The sequence below is a fragment of the Eleutherodactylus coqui genome, chromosome 13 (assembly GCF_035609145.1).
Source record: "Eleutherodactylus coqui strain aEleCoq1 chromosome 13, aEleCoq1.hap1, whole genome shotgun sequence".
Lineage (NCBI taxonomy): Eukaryota > Metazoa > Chordata > Amphibia > Anura > Eleutherodactylidae > Eleutherodactylus > Eleutherodactylus coqui.
This window is the reverse complement of record NC_089849.1, coordinates 22737431-22753600: the sequence shown is the minus strand read 5'-3', so window position 1 is coordinate 22753600 and position 16170 is coordinate 22737431. Positions and strand designations below refer to the sequence as shown.

General features: G+C 42.8%; 1 protein-coding gene across 1 annotated transcript in view; it reads left to right on the top strand.

Annotated features, from left to right (window-relative positions):
- The first annotated feature begins 314 nt into the window (after positions 1 to 314).
- SLC13A3 (solute carrier family 13 member 3) overlaps positions 315 to 16170 on the top strand; it is a 32121-nt gene continuing 16265 nt past the window's right edge. Inside the window, exons 1-4 of the mRNA XM_066586042.1 lie at positions 315 to 417; positions 8847 to 9112; positions 14035 to 14169; positions 15885 to 15925. Coding sequence (XP_066442139.1) covers positions 8877 to 9112; positions 14035 to 14169; positions 15885 to 15925 — 412 coding nt within the window. The 5' untranslated portion in view covers positions 315 to 417; positions 8847 to 8876. The remainder of the gene's footprint in view (positions 418 to 8846; positions 9113 to 14034; positions 14170 to 15884; positions 15926 to 16170) is intronic.

Here is a 16170-nt window from a genome sequence, read left to right as displayed (position 1 = left end):
TGCGCAAATATCTGCGCAAACCCGGTGGTGTGAAGAAGCCCCTACTATGTGTCGTGCCCAGCCAGGCAGACCGGACCCTCGGTGAGACCCTCGCTTTATGTGATCCGGGAAAGTGAGCATATTGTGTAACCGCGCACTTCCCGTTTACAGGATAACTATTTCTAGAAATCATTTTCCAAAATACAAGCAAAAAAAGGTCCCGGGTGAGGAGGGAGGTGCGAGGCGCAGGGGTGTGTGGTATGCAGTGCCCTCCTGCCCTGACTGATATAACCGGCGGCTGCACAACTCCTCCAGTCCCTCCTCACAATGTCTCTGCCTGTCGTGCTGCTCAAGAAGCTCTGGTGCACCAAGAAGTACGTCGTCCTGATTGCGACTCCCATCGTCCTGTGCCCCATCCTGCTGTCTCTTCCACCGCAGGTAATAGCGCCACGTCCACCTCCTGTCCTCCGACGGCGGGCAGCTATAGGGGACCGGTATATTACAGCTGGGATTACACGGGCAAGTGCGATGTTGGGCAGTGAAAATCCGACCTACGCCGCTCTTTTTCAGCTACTTTTCATGCGTGTGCGATGCCTTTTGACATTATAACCGCGCGATTCGCGTGAATGTAGACGCGTCTCGCACAGACGTGAAAAAAAAAATCGCACGTGGTTCCAATAGATAAGGGCTCCTTCAAACGAGCGTTTGTGCAAATACACGCATTTGCGAATGAACGACGTTTGAAGAGCACGTAATCAGCCGGTTTCGCACATGTCTACGCAAATTATTGTGATATTTCCGCACGCCGGGTCGGTTCACACTTGTGCGTGATACTCCCTCTGATTGGCTATAGACCCTAAAAGAGGTCAAGCTGTCTTCTTTCCGCGCGTTTTGCGCAGTGCTTCACGCATCCCTTTGCGTATTTGCACACCTCCTATAGACTTCTAAGAAGCCAACACAGGAAAATCGGGCAGGTCGTATTTTTTTTTGTGCGCGCACAAAAGGCGCCCGCAGGACGCGCTTATGAGAACGAACCCATTGAAGTCAATAGCTTCTATTCTCATTGTTTAGCATGCGCCGATCCTGCGTGCGCAAACACAGCTGTGAGGAGCCCTCAAATTGTAAAAAACGTATCACATTTACATGCGAATCGCATGGCGTGCGAGCGCGATGTGTTACTTTTTTTTTCTGCCATAGCAAATAATAGTTGATTCTTGAACAACGGTCGCCCAAAAATGGGATTTTTCGATCAAGACTCCGTGTATTAACCCATTGTAAATTCATGTCCGAGTTCTGTCCATCTCGCCATCGGACAGAACTTGTGCTTGAAAATTGCAGCCTTAGGGGACCTTCATACGAATTTATGGTTTGCCAATATGGCTCCCAGGTTCCGCTCACACACATTGTGCAAAATACGTGCGCAATAAAGATTGCAGCATGTTATATCTTGGCGCATATTAAGCACACATACATGTCAAAATATTACATGGCGATCAGCGGCACGCCGCACGTACGCAATCTGCAGGCAGAAAATGTACAGTATATAAGTATATCAACACGCGTGCAAAAAAAGCCTCGGTTACAGCAAAAAGCTGCGCACACAATTGCGCATACACCCGTGTGAACGAGCGGTGCCTGCACAGATACGCTCAGTGTTTGTGCAGGCACGGGCGGAAAAAAAACCATTCCTTCAAGGCACCTTTACTTTGCGCAGGAGCGAGTGTTTTTGCGCTTACGCCCGTGTGCGGTCACCCTTACACTGACTCCTCCAGCGACCTCGGGAGTTCGGTAAGTGTGCTGGAGGGGCGGTAAATAATATGTGTGTGGGGGGAGGGGAGCATTAAACGCAAGGGCTTAAACAAATCGGCGTGTTTTTGTCCCGTTATGCTACCATGATAATTACGGACGCATAATGTGACAAACGAAACCATTCATTTCAATACCCTGTTTCCCTGAAAATAAGACATAGCATGATTTTCCTGAATTTTTGAGGATGCAAAATGATTTTTCAGGCTTCTTGAGGATGCTTGAAATATAAGCCCTACTCCAAAATTAAGCCCTGCTAACAGTTAATTGAAAAAGTCAATTTAAATACTGTCCAGGCAGCTATACATGTAAAAAAGTTAAACCTTTTTGAACAAAAATTAATATAAGACACTGTCTTATTTTCGGGGAAACACGGTAGTTTTGTTCTCACTATCGGGATTTTCGCGCGGTAATAGTGCGTGCGGGGAGGATCAGGCGGGACCCATCTTCCCACACTTGTATTCAAACTATTGCTCTGGCTTCACACGGGCGTATGCACAATAACGCACACTATAAAGCGACGTATTTGCGCCGTGAACATTGTGCTTTTGTGCATTTTTGCACATTTTACTGTCATTTTTGCACGGGCAGGGATATCTCACACGGCCGCGGGACGCACCCATGCCGTGATTTAAGACTCTATGTAGCCTAATTTAAAAAGTATTCTTTTTCCCGTGCAATTCCGCTGGATAATGCGCAACTCCGCGGGTATGGGGCCTTCGATACGAAATGTGCACTAAAATAGAGCACGCTGCGTTTTTTTTCGCATGCACGAAAATAAAAATGAATTATCTGCATATTGGGTGCACCCAGTCAGGGTGTGCAAATTCATTCGCAAATACGTCTGCGGGAAGCCGCTCGCCATAGCACAACTTTTTCAAAGCGAAGGTCATTGTATCGTGCGTTTACTGTATTTTTTGCATTGACGGGGACCGTTCACATTGGCGCAAGACACACCTGCGCTGTGATTTTTAAGGCTGCACAGCCTTAATTAGTCCCCAGTATGTTAATATTTTGGTGAAATTGCGCAGTTCATACGTAGTTTATTGCGCACCCCCATAGACTCCTATGGTGCCTCTGGTGCGCAAATTTTCACCAAAATAGAGCATGTTGCGTTTTGTTCTTGCACATGCGAAATGCGCGCGCCAAAGTGAGAATGAACATATAGAAAACTGCGGGTTCTTTTCTCCACGCACGCTCATGGAAGTACTCCCTAAGAGTAATCCCACGACGAGCTACCTTTGGCTTAATTTACGCCAAAAACTGGCGTTGACTAAAGTGGTATTCCAGGACTCTACTACTGATGACCGGGCCTCAGGATAGGTCATCAATAGCTGATCAGCTGCGGCCCGCCGGTTGGGATCCCCGCTGAATCAGCTGATCGCCTGTCCCGCTCTCAGTACGGACGGAGCCGGAAGCACACAGCTAGGCCAGCCTATATATCCAAGGGTTTTATGAAGCAGGTTCGAAAGCCGGTGGCTATTAGCTGTTCCTGACAGCTGACAACTGTCGGCAAAGGCTGTGGGCGGAGCTTTCTCTGATCCTGGCTGTTTAACTACTTTAGGCCGGCTGCAGACGGGCGGAAATTCCGTGGCGGAATTTCCGCCCCTGGAAGCTGCCATAGGATTGCGTTAACAAACGTAATCCTAGGCAGACGGCCGCGATTTGGCCGCGTGAAATCTCGTGCGGCAAGCAAATCGCGGCCCCGCACAGAAACGTCACTCACCGGCCGCCGGCCCCGCTCTGCACATGCGCCGGCTGCCCGGCAGCCGGCACATGAAAGAGCCGGGGCCGCGGGAGAGGTGAGTGCCCGCGCTGCTCTCTGCAGATGCTCAAGTCGGGTCCGACCCGGCCGTCTGCAGGCGACCTAAATGCTGCGGTCATTGCTGACTGTGGCATCTAAGTAGTTAGCCTAAGGGGGCCCTTTCCATTGTTTCACTGGCCTGTTTACAATGTGATTGTGTGATGCCAATGGGCGGCCATGGCAGTCTCGGGCCTTCTAAAAGTTCTTAGCGCTGGCATGGTAAAAGCGCTATATACTGCTACACTGCGACAAAGTTGTGCAGTAGGAGCTGGTGTAAAACCGGATGTAAGTAATGAAATGGCTATAGCACTCATGCAAGTGTCTTGGTCTCGCCAAACAGCTGACCCGCAGGGGTGCCAACCCCCGCGGGCAATATTGATGGTCTATCCTATGCCGTATGCAGGACTATTTTGAGCATTACTTTGGGGGCCTCATAATACAGCACTCTTGAGGTTTGGCAAGAGTCAGGTTACGCCAAAGTGACTGTCAGCTTTTTGCCCGTCATGCTGCTTATGGCAGCTACCCGAGTCTTGACTACTGGCATCTGCCTATTTTTCAACTCTCCAGCTCTTTGCCTCTCAGAGGCGTAACTTGTATTTGCTGGGCCCCAATGACCCCACAAGGCTCCAGGACCCGTACAACTGTACCCCCTATTATAGGCACACCCCTTCGCCAGCCTTGTACAACATAAATGTTACATGTGGGGCAACATAGGGCACACGAGAGACTAGAAGAGGAACACTCACAATTTTAACAAAAGTGGAAGAATATGAGAGTTACTCCTCCCTTCCCCTTTAACCTGCTTAAAGGGATTGTCCATCTTGGATAACCTCATTTTTTTTTCAAATCCTATGTTGGAACCCCCAATTGGAAGGCGTTAACAGAGGGAGGGAGCATCTTCTGTAGCATCATTGGCCCTTTATCATGAGATTGTGTAGGGCCAAGGAGTTACCATGGTAACTGGAGACATAACAGCAGCCTCCAGGTCTGGCATAGCAAGTACTAGCAAAGAAATCCCATAATACACTGCAGCACACTGTACAGTATCCGAGCAATCAGAGGATCGCAGGTTCAATTCCCCTAAAGGGACTTTAAAAAAAAGTGAAATAAAATAGAGAAAAAGAAAACAAAAAACGTTTTTTGCGCACTCTTCACTTTTTTTGGTATTGACACATTTGTAATGACCCGTATAATAAACAGAATTATTTTTTTTTTGTCACGGTCATAGTTGTACTACCTTGCAGAAAATACTTATCCTGTCACTGATACCACATAGTGGATGCCATAAAAACAACATTTGTTTAAGGGACCGTATTGAACCTTTGCAGCTCTGAAGGACGACTGTGGACCTGTTGATTGAGCCTCTTAGAAGCTCATGGATATTGAATGACTCTCACCCAATCCGACTGGAAACTATGTTCAATGTTTGTGCGCCATCCGACAACTTTATCCACCAGAATGGCTGAGTTGGGTTTTTGTGGCTGATCCAGGGTTCACACTTGTTTTTTATGGTTGGGTTGTTAACTTCTATCTTTGTGGAGAGCTTTACCTTCGATCATGGAGACCGGGGTATTTGTGTTCATGACTCAAGGTCACATGGCTCTCTTCTTTGAAGAAAACTTCAGTTTTTGTTTCAATCTTCCCGTTCATTGCTCAATAATCTTGTGCAACATTGATTGGTGTGATTGGGGTCATTTCAGCTGATTGCAATGTTGACTCGGATCTAGACGATTAAAACTACAAACTAACTTATTGGTCATTTATTACTGTTTGCTATTCAATGGAGCCATGCAAATGGCAGATTATCCTCGTTGTTGTGGTCACAGATAGTGAGATCAGTCAGTGGGAGTCATGTTGATTCAGCAGTACTGATTATAATTGCACTTAAAGGGGCTTTACGGGACTTTAATATTGATGACTTCTTAAAGTCCATCAATAGGCCATCACTATGTCCCAATATGTCTGACTCCGGGCACCCCCAACAATCAGCTGATGGAAGGGGTCTGGGCGCTCCGGCAAGTACATTGGAACTGGTTGTCTGCTGTTATAGCCCATCTGTGCCAGGTTGTCCATTTATATGTTAGTTGAAGCACAAGTGTTGTATTTGACTGCTCTTGACTGTCTGTCAAAACGATTCTTGACATCCTCTTCTGACCCCTTCCATTGACGAGTTGTTTCCATCCACGGGATCTCTTTTTGCTAGATATTTTTCCTTGATCACGCCATCCTCTGTATACTCTTTGCACTATTATACAGGAAAACCCCACGCGGTTGGCAGTGACACCCTGACACGGCTAGTCTAGCACCTACCTCATTGGAAGTCACTCTGATGGTTGGATTTTCCCATCTAATGTGGATTCAAACTGAAACTGATCCATCATGTGATTTTATGCTGCACTCAGGGGTGACTGGTCTAATCTCCATGAATGGAATCGCCAATGATGAAAAAGCTGGTGTCTCTAATAAAGTGGCCATTCAGTGTAATAATACATAATATACATCTAGCATCCATATTCCCTGGTGAACGCTGGACCTGCAACAATTAGCAGATGGCTAGGCCTGAGTCTATCATAAATGGGTCATTTTAATAGCTAGATCCCTCCGGCTTCTACATCTGATTCATGTGATATGCCAGGACCTGCAGTACCACTTCCATAACAGCAGGGGGTGTATGTGACAGCAGAGCTAAACAATAGCGCGCCATGCAGCCATTTCCGTCAGTCATACCCCACATAATTCATAGCAGCAGGGGCGTAACTATAGGGGATGCGGTTGCACCCGGGCCCAGGAGCCTTAGGGGGACCATAAGGCCTCTCTTCTCCATATAGGGAGCCCAGTACTATGAATAAAGCATTATAGTTGGGGGCCCTGTTACAGGTTTTTCAGTGGGGCCCAGAAGCTTCAGGTTACGCCTCTGCATAGTAGTGTATATATATTCTCATGGTCATCGCCAAAAAAGTAAAGCTTCACTGTAAAGCAGTTATCAGTTAACCCTTTAAGGAGGTCGGTTTATTAAGCGCTGTCCGTTTTCACCCTATGAAGCTCCCTGCCATCCTAATTGGATTCCGAGCTGCAGATTGTCCCAATTTCCTCCTGGGAGCGGAGTGTGCTGGTGAACAATACCCCCCTTGTATAAACTGCTTCCATCATCAGAATATTTGGCATTGTTCCCCCCGCTGTCACGTCCCGTGGAACACGGCGGCGCTGACAGCTCTCTAAATCCATGTTTATGTAATACGGTGTCAGTAAGCGGCTATAATCCAATTTAGTTAATAAACCGCGTTTTAGCGAGGATTATGTTTTATCCATGGGAATTTAGAACCTTTGGTTACGAACAAGACAGATGGTAAAGTCTGCAACAAGTGCAATGATAAGTGAGGACTGTCGTCCCATAGAAAACGCTCGGAGCACCCCGGAACGTGAAGCTGCTGGACCCCAATGCAAAATCTGTAACAAGACCCTCCCATCCCGCTTACCATATGTAGGCCTCCCATCCCGCTTAACATATGTAGGCCTCCCAACCATTCTGCTGGACAGGCCTGGATTTGGGGCGCTGTCCCGCAGTCCTGGGTGGCAGGAGGCATTTCTCGCCTCCCCGACCCAATAGGCATTTAACTCCCTTGCAGTTTCGGATGGACAGCAGTGGCTGCTATAATCAGTGCAGCCCCCTGGCCCTATCCCCCTGGCCTTTTCCACTCCCCCACTCCTCGGTGCCTGTGTTCCTGCATGCAGATGCAGAAAGGTCAGAGGTCTGATTACAGCAGCGGCGGCCTCTGCCACCAGACTGGAACTGCAAGTGAGTTAAATGCTTGTCAGATGGCTGGAGGTTCACTATGGGGGTCACTATTAAGATTGGGGCTACTAATGGGGGTCACTATTACTACTGGAGATATGAATAGGGGTTGCTATTGTTACTGGGGCCACTGTGGGGGCACTAATACTACTGGGGCCACTATGGGAGTCACTATTATTACTAGAGCAAGTAATAGGAGTTGCTGTTACTACTGGGGCCACTATAGGGGGTCACTATTACCATTGGAGCTAGAAAGAGGGGTTGCTATTACTACTGGGGCCACTATGGCGTCACTATTAACATTGGAGCTAGTAATAGGGGTTGCTATTACTACTAGGGAATCTATTGGGGTCACTACTACAAATGAGTCCACTGTGGGTGCACTATTACTACTGAGGCCACTATTATTACTGGAGCCACTATAGGAGTTATTATTAAAACTGGGAGCAGTAAGGGGAACACTATTACTATAGGAGTTAGTAATGGGGGTTGCTATTACTACTGTGGCCACTATGGGCGTCACTATTACAACTGAGACCATTGTAGGGGTCACTATTACTGCTGGGGCCACTATGGAGGACATTATTACTATTGGAACCACTATGGGGATCACTTTTACTACTGGGTCCACTATAGGGGAACACTATTACTACTGGGGCCACTAAGGGGAACATTATTACTACTGGGGCCACTAAGGGGAACATTATAACTACTTGGGACATTAAGGTGGTCACTATTACTACTGGGTGGGAAAGGCAATGGCAAACAATGGCAAACGACCCTGCAAAAACAGTCTGCCAAGAAAACGTAACAATGTGACTTCATCCTAGGTGTCAGTCATGACTCGGTGCTTACACCAGGGGACTTTACCTTATTACTTCTGGGACAATTAAGTTGGTCATTATTACAACTGAGAACATTAGGGGAGTCACTAATACTACTGGGGCTACTATGGAGGGCGCAATTACTATTGGAACCACTATAGGGGTCACAATTACTACTGGGGCCACTATAGAGGAATACTATGACAACTTGGGCCACTAAGGAGAACACTATTACTACTGAAGCCACAAAGGGGAACACTATTACTACTGGGGCCACTAAGGGGAACACTATTACTACTGGGACAATTAAGTGGTTGCCTATTACTGTGAGGGGATTACTGATGGGCACAGTTATGGAATACATAGGGCGTGGCATTGTATAAAAGGGGCATGGCCTATCATACAAGTTTGCAGCAGGCTTTTGGTGGCTCTGTGACAACTTTGCTTGTGTCTTAGTTTAATAACCTGGCATGACCCTGTGCAATTCTTGAAATACTTGTTTCAGAGCTGCAGTACCAGATCCAACCTGTGGATTAGTGGCGCTGTGTCTACTATTATATAACCCACTGCCACCATACAGATATTTGTAGCCTCTCGTAATATCACTCGTTCTCCACAATGATTATGGTTGTACTTGCAGGAAGGAAAATGCCTCTATGTGGTCCTACTCATGGCCTTATATTGGTGCACAGAAGCGCTGCCTCTAGCTGTTACCGCTATGCTGCCAATTGTATTATTTCCCTTCCTGGGAATCTTGCCCTCCAGCAAAGTCTGTCCGCAGTACTTCTTGGATACAAATTTTCTGTTCCTTAGTGGACTTCTTATGGCCGCCGCTATCGAGCAGTGGAATTTGCACAGAAGAATCGCCTTGAAAGTGCTCATATTGGTGGGAGTACAGCCTGCAAGGTAAAACTGTTTTCTAACGCCTTTATTATAAGGGGCAGTATTATAACAGTTATATTCTTGTACATAGGGGGCAGTATAATAGTAGTTATATTCTTGTACATAGGGGGCAGTATTATAGTAATTATATTCTTGTACATAGGGGGCAGTATTATAGTAGATATATTCTTGCACATAGGGGGCAGTATAATAGTAGTTATATTCTTGTACATAGGGGGCAGTATTATAGTAGCTATATTCTTGCACATAGGGGGCAGTATTATAGTAGATATATTCTTGTACATAGGGGGCAGTATTATAGTAATTATATTCTTGTACATAAGGGACAGTATTATAGTAGTTATAGTCTTGTACATAGGGGGCAGTATTATAGTAGTTATATTCTTGTACATAGGGAGCAGTATTATAGTAGTTATATTCTTGTACATAGGGGGCAGTATTATAGTAGTTATATTCTTGCACATAGGGGGCAGTATAATAGTAGTTATATTCTTGTACATAGGGGTAGTATTATAGTAGTTATATTCTTGTACATAGGGGCAGTATTATAGTAGTTATATTCTTGTACATAGGGGCAGTATTATAGTAGTTATATTCTTGCACAAAGGGGGCAGTATAATAGTAGTTATATTCCTGTACATAGGGGGCAGTATTATAGTAGCTATATTCTTGCACATAGGGGCAGTATTATAGTAGTTATATTCTTGTACATAGGAGGCAGTATTATAGTAGTTATATTCTTGTACTTAAGTGGCAGTATTATAGTAATTATATTCTTGTACATAAGGGACAGTATTATAGTAGTTATAGTCTTGTACATAGGGGGCGGTATTATAGTAGTTATATTCTTGTACATAGGGAGCAGTATTATAGTAGTTATATTCTTGTACATAGGGAGCAGTATTATAGTTGTTATATTCTTGTACATAGGGGACAGTATTATAGTAGTCATAGTCTTCTACATAGGGGGCAGTATTATAGTAGTTATATTCTTGTACATAGGGGGCACTATTATAGTAGTTATATTATTGTACATAGGGGTCAGTATTATAGCAGTTATATTCTTGTAAATTTAGAACACTATTATAGTAGTTATATTCTTGTACATAGGGGCAGTATTATAGTAGTTATTTTCTTGTACATAGGGGGGCAGTATTATAGTAGTTATATTCTTGTACATAGGAGGCAGTAATATAGTAGTTATATTCTTGTACATAGGGGACAGTATTATAGTAGTCATATTCTTGTACATAGGGGGCAGTATTATAGTAGTTATATTCTTGTACATAGGGAGCAGTATTATAGTAGTTATATTCTTGTATATAGGGGCAGTATTATAGTAGTTTTATTCTTGTATATAGGGGCAGTATTATAGTAGTTATATTCTTGTACATAGGGGGCAGTATTATAGTAGTTATATTCTTGTATATAGGGGGCAGTATTATAGTAGTTATATTCTTGTACATAGGGGGCAGTATTGTAGTAGTTATAGTCTTGTACATAAGAGGCAGTATTATAGTAGTTATATTCTTGTACATAGAGGCAGTATTATAGTAGTTAAATTCTTGTACATAGGGGTCAGTATTATAGCAGTTATATTCTGGTACATTTGGGGGCAGTATTATAGTAGTTATATTCTTGTACATAGGAGGCAGTAATATAGTAGTTATATTCTTGTACACAGGGGACAGTATTATAGTAGTCATAGTCTTGTACATAGGGGGCAGTATTATAGTAGTTATATTCTTGTACATAGGAGGCAGTAATATAGTAGTTATATTCTTGTACATAGGGGCAGTATTATAGTAGTTATTTTCTTGTACATAGGGGGGCAGTATTATAGTAGTTATATTCTTGTACATAGGAGGCAGTATTATAGTAGTTATATTCTTGTACATAGGAGCAGTATTATAGTAGTTATATTCTTGTACATAGGGGACAGTATTATAGTAGTCATATTCTTGTACATAGGGGGCAGTATTATAGTAGTTATATTCTTGTACATAGGGAGCAGTATTATAGTAGTTATATTCTTGTATATAGGGGCAGTATTATAGTAGTTTTATTCTTGTATATAGGGGCAGTATTATAGTAGTTATATTCTTGTAAATAGGGGGCAGTATTATAGTAGTTATATTCTTGTATATAGGGGGCAGTATTATAGTAGTTATATTCTTGTACATAGGGGGCAGTATTGTAGTAGTTATAGTCTTGTACATAAGAGGCAGTATTATAGTAGTTATATTCTTGTACATAGAGGCAGTATTATAGTAGTTATATTCTTGTACATAGGAGGCAGTATTATAGTAGTTAAATTCTTGTACATAGGGGTCAGTATTATAGCAGTTATATTCTTGTACATTTGGGGGCAGTATTATAGTAGTTATATTCTTGTACATAGGAGGCAGTAATATAGTAGTTATATTCTTGTACATAGGGGCAGTATTATAGTAGTTATATTCTTGTACATAGGGGACAGTATTATAGTAGTTATATTCTTGTACATAGGGGTCAGTATTTTAGCAGTTATATTCTTGTACATAGGAGACAGTATTATAGTAGTTATATTCTTGTATATAGGGGGCAGTATTATAGTAGTTATATTCTTGTACATAGGAGGACAGTATTATAGTAGTAATATTCTTAAACATAGAGGCGGTATTATACTAGTTATATTCTTGTACATAGGAGGCAGTATTATAGTAGTTATATTCTTGTACATAGGGGACAGTATTATAGTAGTTATATTCTTGTACATAGGAGGACAGTATTATAGTAGTAATATTCTTAAACATAGAGGCGGTATTATACTAGTTATATTCTTGTACATAGGAGGCAGTATTACAGTAGTTATATTCTTGTACATAGGAGGCAGTATTATAGTAGTTATATTCTTGTACATAGGGGACAGTATTATAGTAGTTATATTCTTGAACATAGGGGGACAGTATTATAGTAGTTATTTTCTTGTACATAGGAGGGCAGTATTATGGTAGTTATATTCTTGAACATAGGGGGACAGTATTATAGTAGTAATATTCTTAAACATAGAGGCGGTATTATACTAGTTATACTCCTGTACATAGGGGGCAGTGTTATAGTAGTTATATTCTTGTACATTGGGGGCAGTATTATAGTAGTTATATTCTTGTACATAGGGGGACAGTATTATAGTAGTTATATTCTTGTACATAGGGGGCAGTCTTATAGTAGTTATATTCTTGTGCATAGGGGGCAGTATTATAGCAGTTATGTTTTTGTACATAGGGGGTAGTATTATAGAAGTTATACTCTTGAACATAGGGGGCAGTATTATAGTAGTTATATTCTTGTACATAGGGGGCAGTATTACAGTAGTTATATTCTTGTACATAGGGGGCAGTATTATAGTAGTTATATTCTTGTACATAGGAGACAGTATTATAGTAGTTCTATTCTTGTACATAGGGAGCAGTATTATAGTAGTTATATTCTTGTACATAGGGGGCAGTATAATAGTAGTTATATTCTTTTACATAGGGGCAGTATTATAGTCGTTATATTCTTGTACATAGGAGACAGTATTATAGTAGTTATATTCTTGTACATAGGGGGCAGTATTATAGTAGTTATATTGTTGTACATAGGGGGCAGTATTATAGTAGTAATATTCTTGTACATAGGGGCAGTATTATAGCAGTTATATTCTCGTACATAGGGGCAGTATGATAGTAGTTATATTCTAGTACATAGGGGGCAGTATTATAGTAGTTATATTCTTGTACATAGGGGGCAGTATTATAGTAGTTATATTCCTGTACATAGGGGGCAGTATTATAGTAGTTATATTCTTGTACATAGAGGGCAGTATTATAGTAGTTATACTTTTTTACATAGGGGGCAGTATTATAGTAGTTATATTCTTGTACATAGGGGGCAGTATTATAGTAGTTATATTCTTGTACATAGGAGACAGTATTATAGTAGTTATATTCTTGTACATAGGGGGCAGTATTATAGTAGTTATATTCTTGTACATAGGTGGCAGTATTATAGTAGTTATATTCTTGTACATAGGGAGCAGTATTATAGTAGTTATATTCTTGTATATAGGGGGCAGTATTATAGTAGTTATATTCTTGTACATAGGGGCAGTATTATAGTAGTTATATCCTTGTACATAGACGGCGGTATTATAGTAGCTATATTCTTGTACATAGGGGGCAGTATTATAGTAGTTATATTCTTGTACATAGGGGACAGTATTATAGTAGTTATATTCTTGTACATAGGGGACAGTATTATAGTAGTTATATTCTTGTATATAGGGGGCAGTATTTTAGTAATTATATTCTTGTACATAGGAGCAGTATTATTGTAGTTATTTTCTTGTACATAGGAGCAGTATTATAGTAGTTATATTCTTGTACGTAGGAGGCAGTATTATAGTAATTATATTCTTGTACACAGGGGGCAGTATTACAGTTGTTATATTCTTGTACATGGGAGTAGTATTATACAGTATTAGATATAGTTTGTATATAGAGAGCTGTAATATAGTTATATTCTTGTAAATTCTGGCTAGTAAAAGAGTAGTTTCATGAATAAACCGACATTAGTTAGTGCCATATTCATACAAGATCTCTTATATTTGTGGCATCTCTGAAGAGTTAGCTAGAAGAGGAAGCAGTAGAGTAGTACAGACTACACACTGTTTTTCCACCTTGAAACTATGAAGTCTTACTGTAGGTCTGCATAGGTGCTGCATACACTAAACTGTAGGTGATTTTTAATCAAGACTTTACAAAGTTACATTAAAGTTTAGATACATTGCAGCAATAAACCTCTATTTAATAAGTGGACATATCCGTCTGCAGCAATCTAATCTATGAAATATTGTGTTGGTAAACACCCTGCAGAGTAAATTTACTTCTCTCTTATTCCAGGCTCATACTGGGCATGATGATAACGACGGCCTTTCTGTCCATGTGGCTGAGTAATACGGCATCCACGGCCATGATGCTTCCTATTGCAAATGCCATTCTTAAGAGTTTGTTTGGCGAAAAATTTAGCCAGGAGAAGTCTATAAAGAATCCCGACAATGTCTCAGGTAATTCTTGGTGGATGACCGGAAAAATAGTACTACAACCAATAACTAGAGATGAGCGAGCATTGCCCTTAGCGAGTACCTGCCCACTCGGAAGAAAAGGTTCGGCTGCCGGCGCGGGTGAAAGGTGAGTTGCGGCAATGAGCAGGGGGGAGCGGGGGTAAGGAGAGAGGGAGAGAGAGATCTCCCCTCCGTTCCTCCCCGCTCTCCCCCGTCACCGGCAGCCGAATCTTTTCTTCCGAGCGGGCAGGTACTCGCTAAGGGCAATGCTCGATCGAACAATTGCCCTTAGCGAGTATGCTCGCTCATCTCTACCAATAACCGATAGGTCCTATTCTCAGGGAAGTTCTGACATGCCCATGGAAAGGACAGCTGCACTTTACTGCGGCCTCTTTGCTCTAAACTGCGGTTCGGTCAGTGACCAGTAATGCAATATTTGATCTTTGATACAAACCATTGTCAGGCAACTGCAAAAACTGTCCATATTTCACAAGGCTCCCTTTACACGAAACGGGTAATTGAGCGAATGATGACAGAGTTTGCTCATTCGCGTGTTCGGCCAGTTTACACCCACAGATAAATCTTTTACATTTCGTTCCCTACATTGTTTGGTTGTCCCCTGTTGAGCGAACGGTCCCTGTTCATGCGCAACGCGTTATGAATGCGTGAACGTCCATTTTTATGCCTGCATAAATAAACGCGGGCCGTCCGATCTTTGGGTAATCCCTTGGAATGCATCGCCCCCTTGGTTTTCAATGGGACAGGAAAACACATCATACGGCGTGTGATGTTCATGCGAGTGCGATGCGAGGTTACCAAGTGATCCTCCGACACAGCTGAAAATCTCCGCAGAGAAACGCTACCTCCCTGACGTGATGGGAGGCGTTTTTTTTAGAGAAAAACGCCTCACATCCGCTGGTAAATCGCACGCGCATGACCGCGATAACGGGACGAGTTTCATGGCACGATTTCGTGCTCAGCCGTGTGTAGGAAGCCTTACTGTATGTTCCAACTTCTTGCCCCTAGCATTAAAAGGAAGTGCAGCTCTGGTGCACAAACTGCTATTCTAATAGGTGAAATACTGCGCAGACTATGGACTCGTGTAACGACCCTGTAATGACGGCACATGCAGTCTCTATGGCCTGTATTACAGATCCATAAGCACTCAATATGCCGCCATGGTTGCCTCGCATTCTTCCCTGGAAGGAGTATGATGTGATTTTATGTTCTATCACCCATTTATATGAATATTGGAGGCGCTGTATAATCTTATCATGGATCCGGACTACACCGATTATATGGTCATGTACATAAAGGCTGATTTAGACACAACAATGCTCGCTCAAATATCGCTCAAAGCCGTGTTTTAAACGAGAATCGTTGTGTCTAAGTGCACTGACATCGTGCAGTTTTCATTAACGAGTCGCTGATCGTTCTCTTTCAGCATGCTGAAAGACAACGATGAGCCTTATCAGGAGTTCACAGCGGGATACAGCTGTTACAATTGTTTCAGCTGTATGCCGCTCCCTGAACACAGTCAGGGTATGAAGAATACAGCGGTCCAGTTGTGTTCTGCATACCCCGCTCGTAGCACGCAGCTGTATACCAGCTGAGCGCTCCGTGAACAGCGGGGGTATGAAGAATACAGCGGTTGAGCTGTGTTCTGCATGCCCTGCTTGGAGTGCTCAGCTGTATACCAGCTGAGCGTTCCGAGCAGAGAACAGCTGGATGTAGAAGACAAACGACCCCGCTTGTCTTTGCATACCCCGCTCGGAGCACAAAGAGAACGCTCAACGTTTGAGCGATCACCTTGCCCTGTAAATGCACACAACTATTATTGCTCAAAATACATCTTTTGACCGATAATCGTTGTGTCGAAACCAGGCTTTCGGGCTTTTGTACATCATTCATTCATTCAGATTCATGCTGAAAACTGAACGAGGGATCTGCCCGTGTAAACAGGCAGTTCTTCATC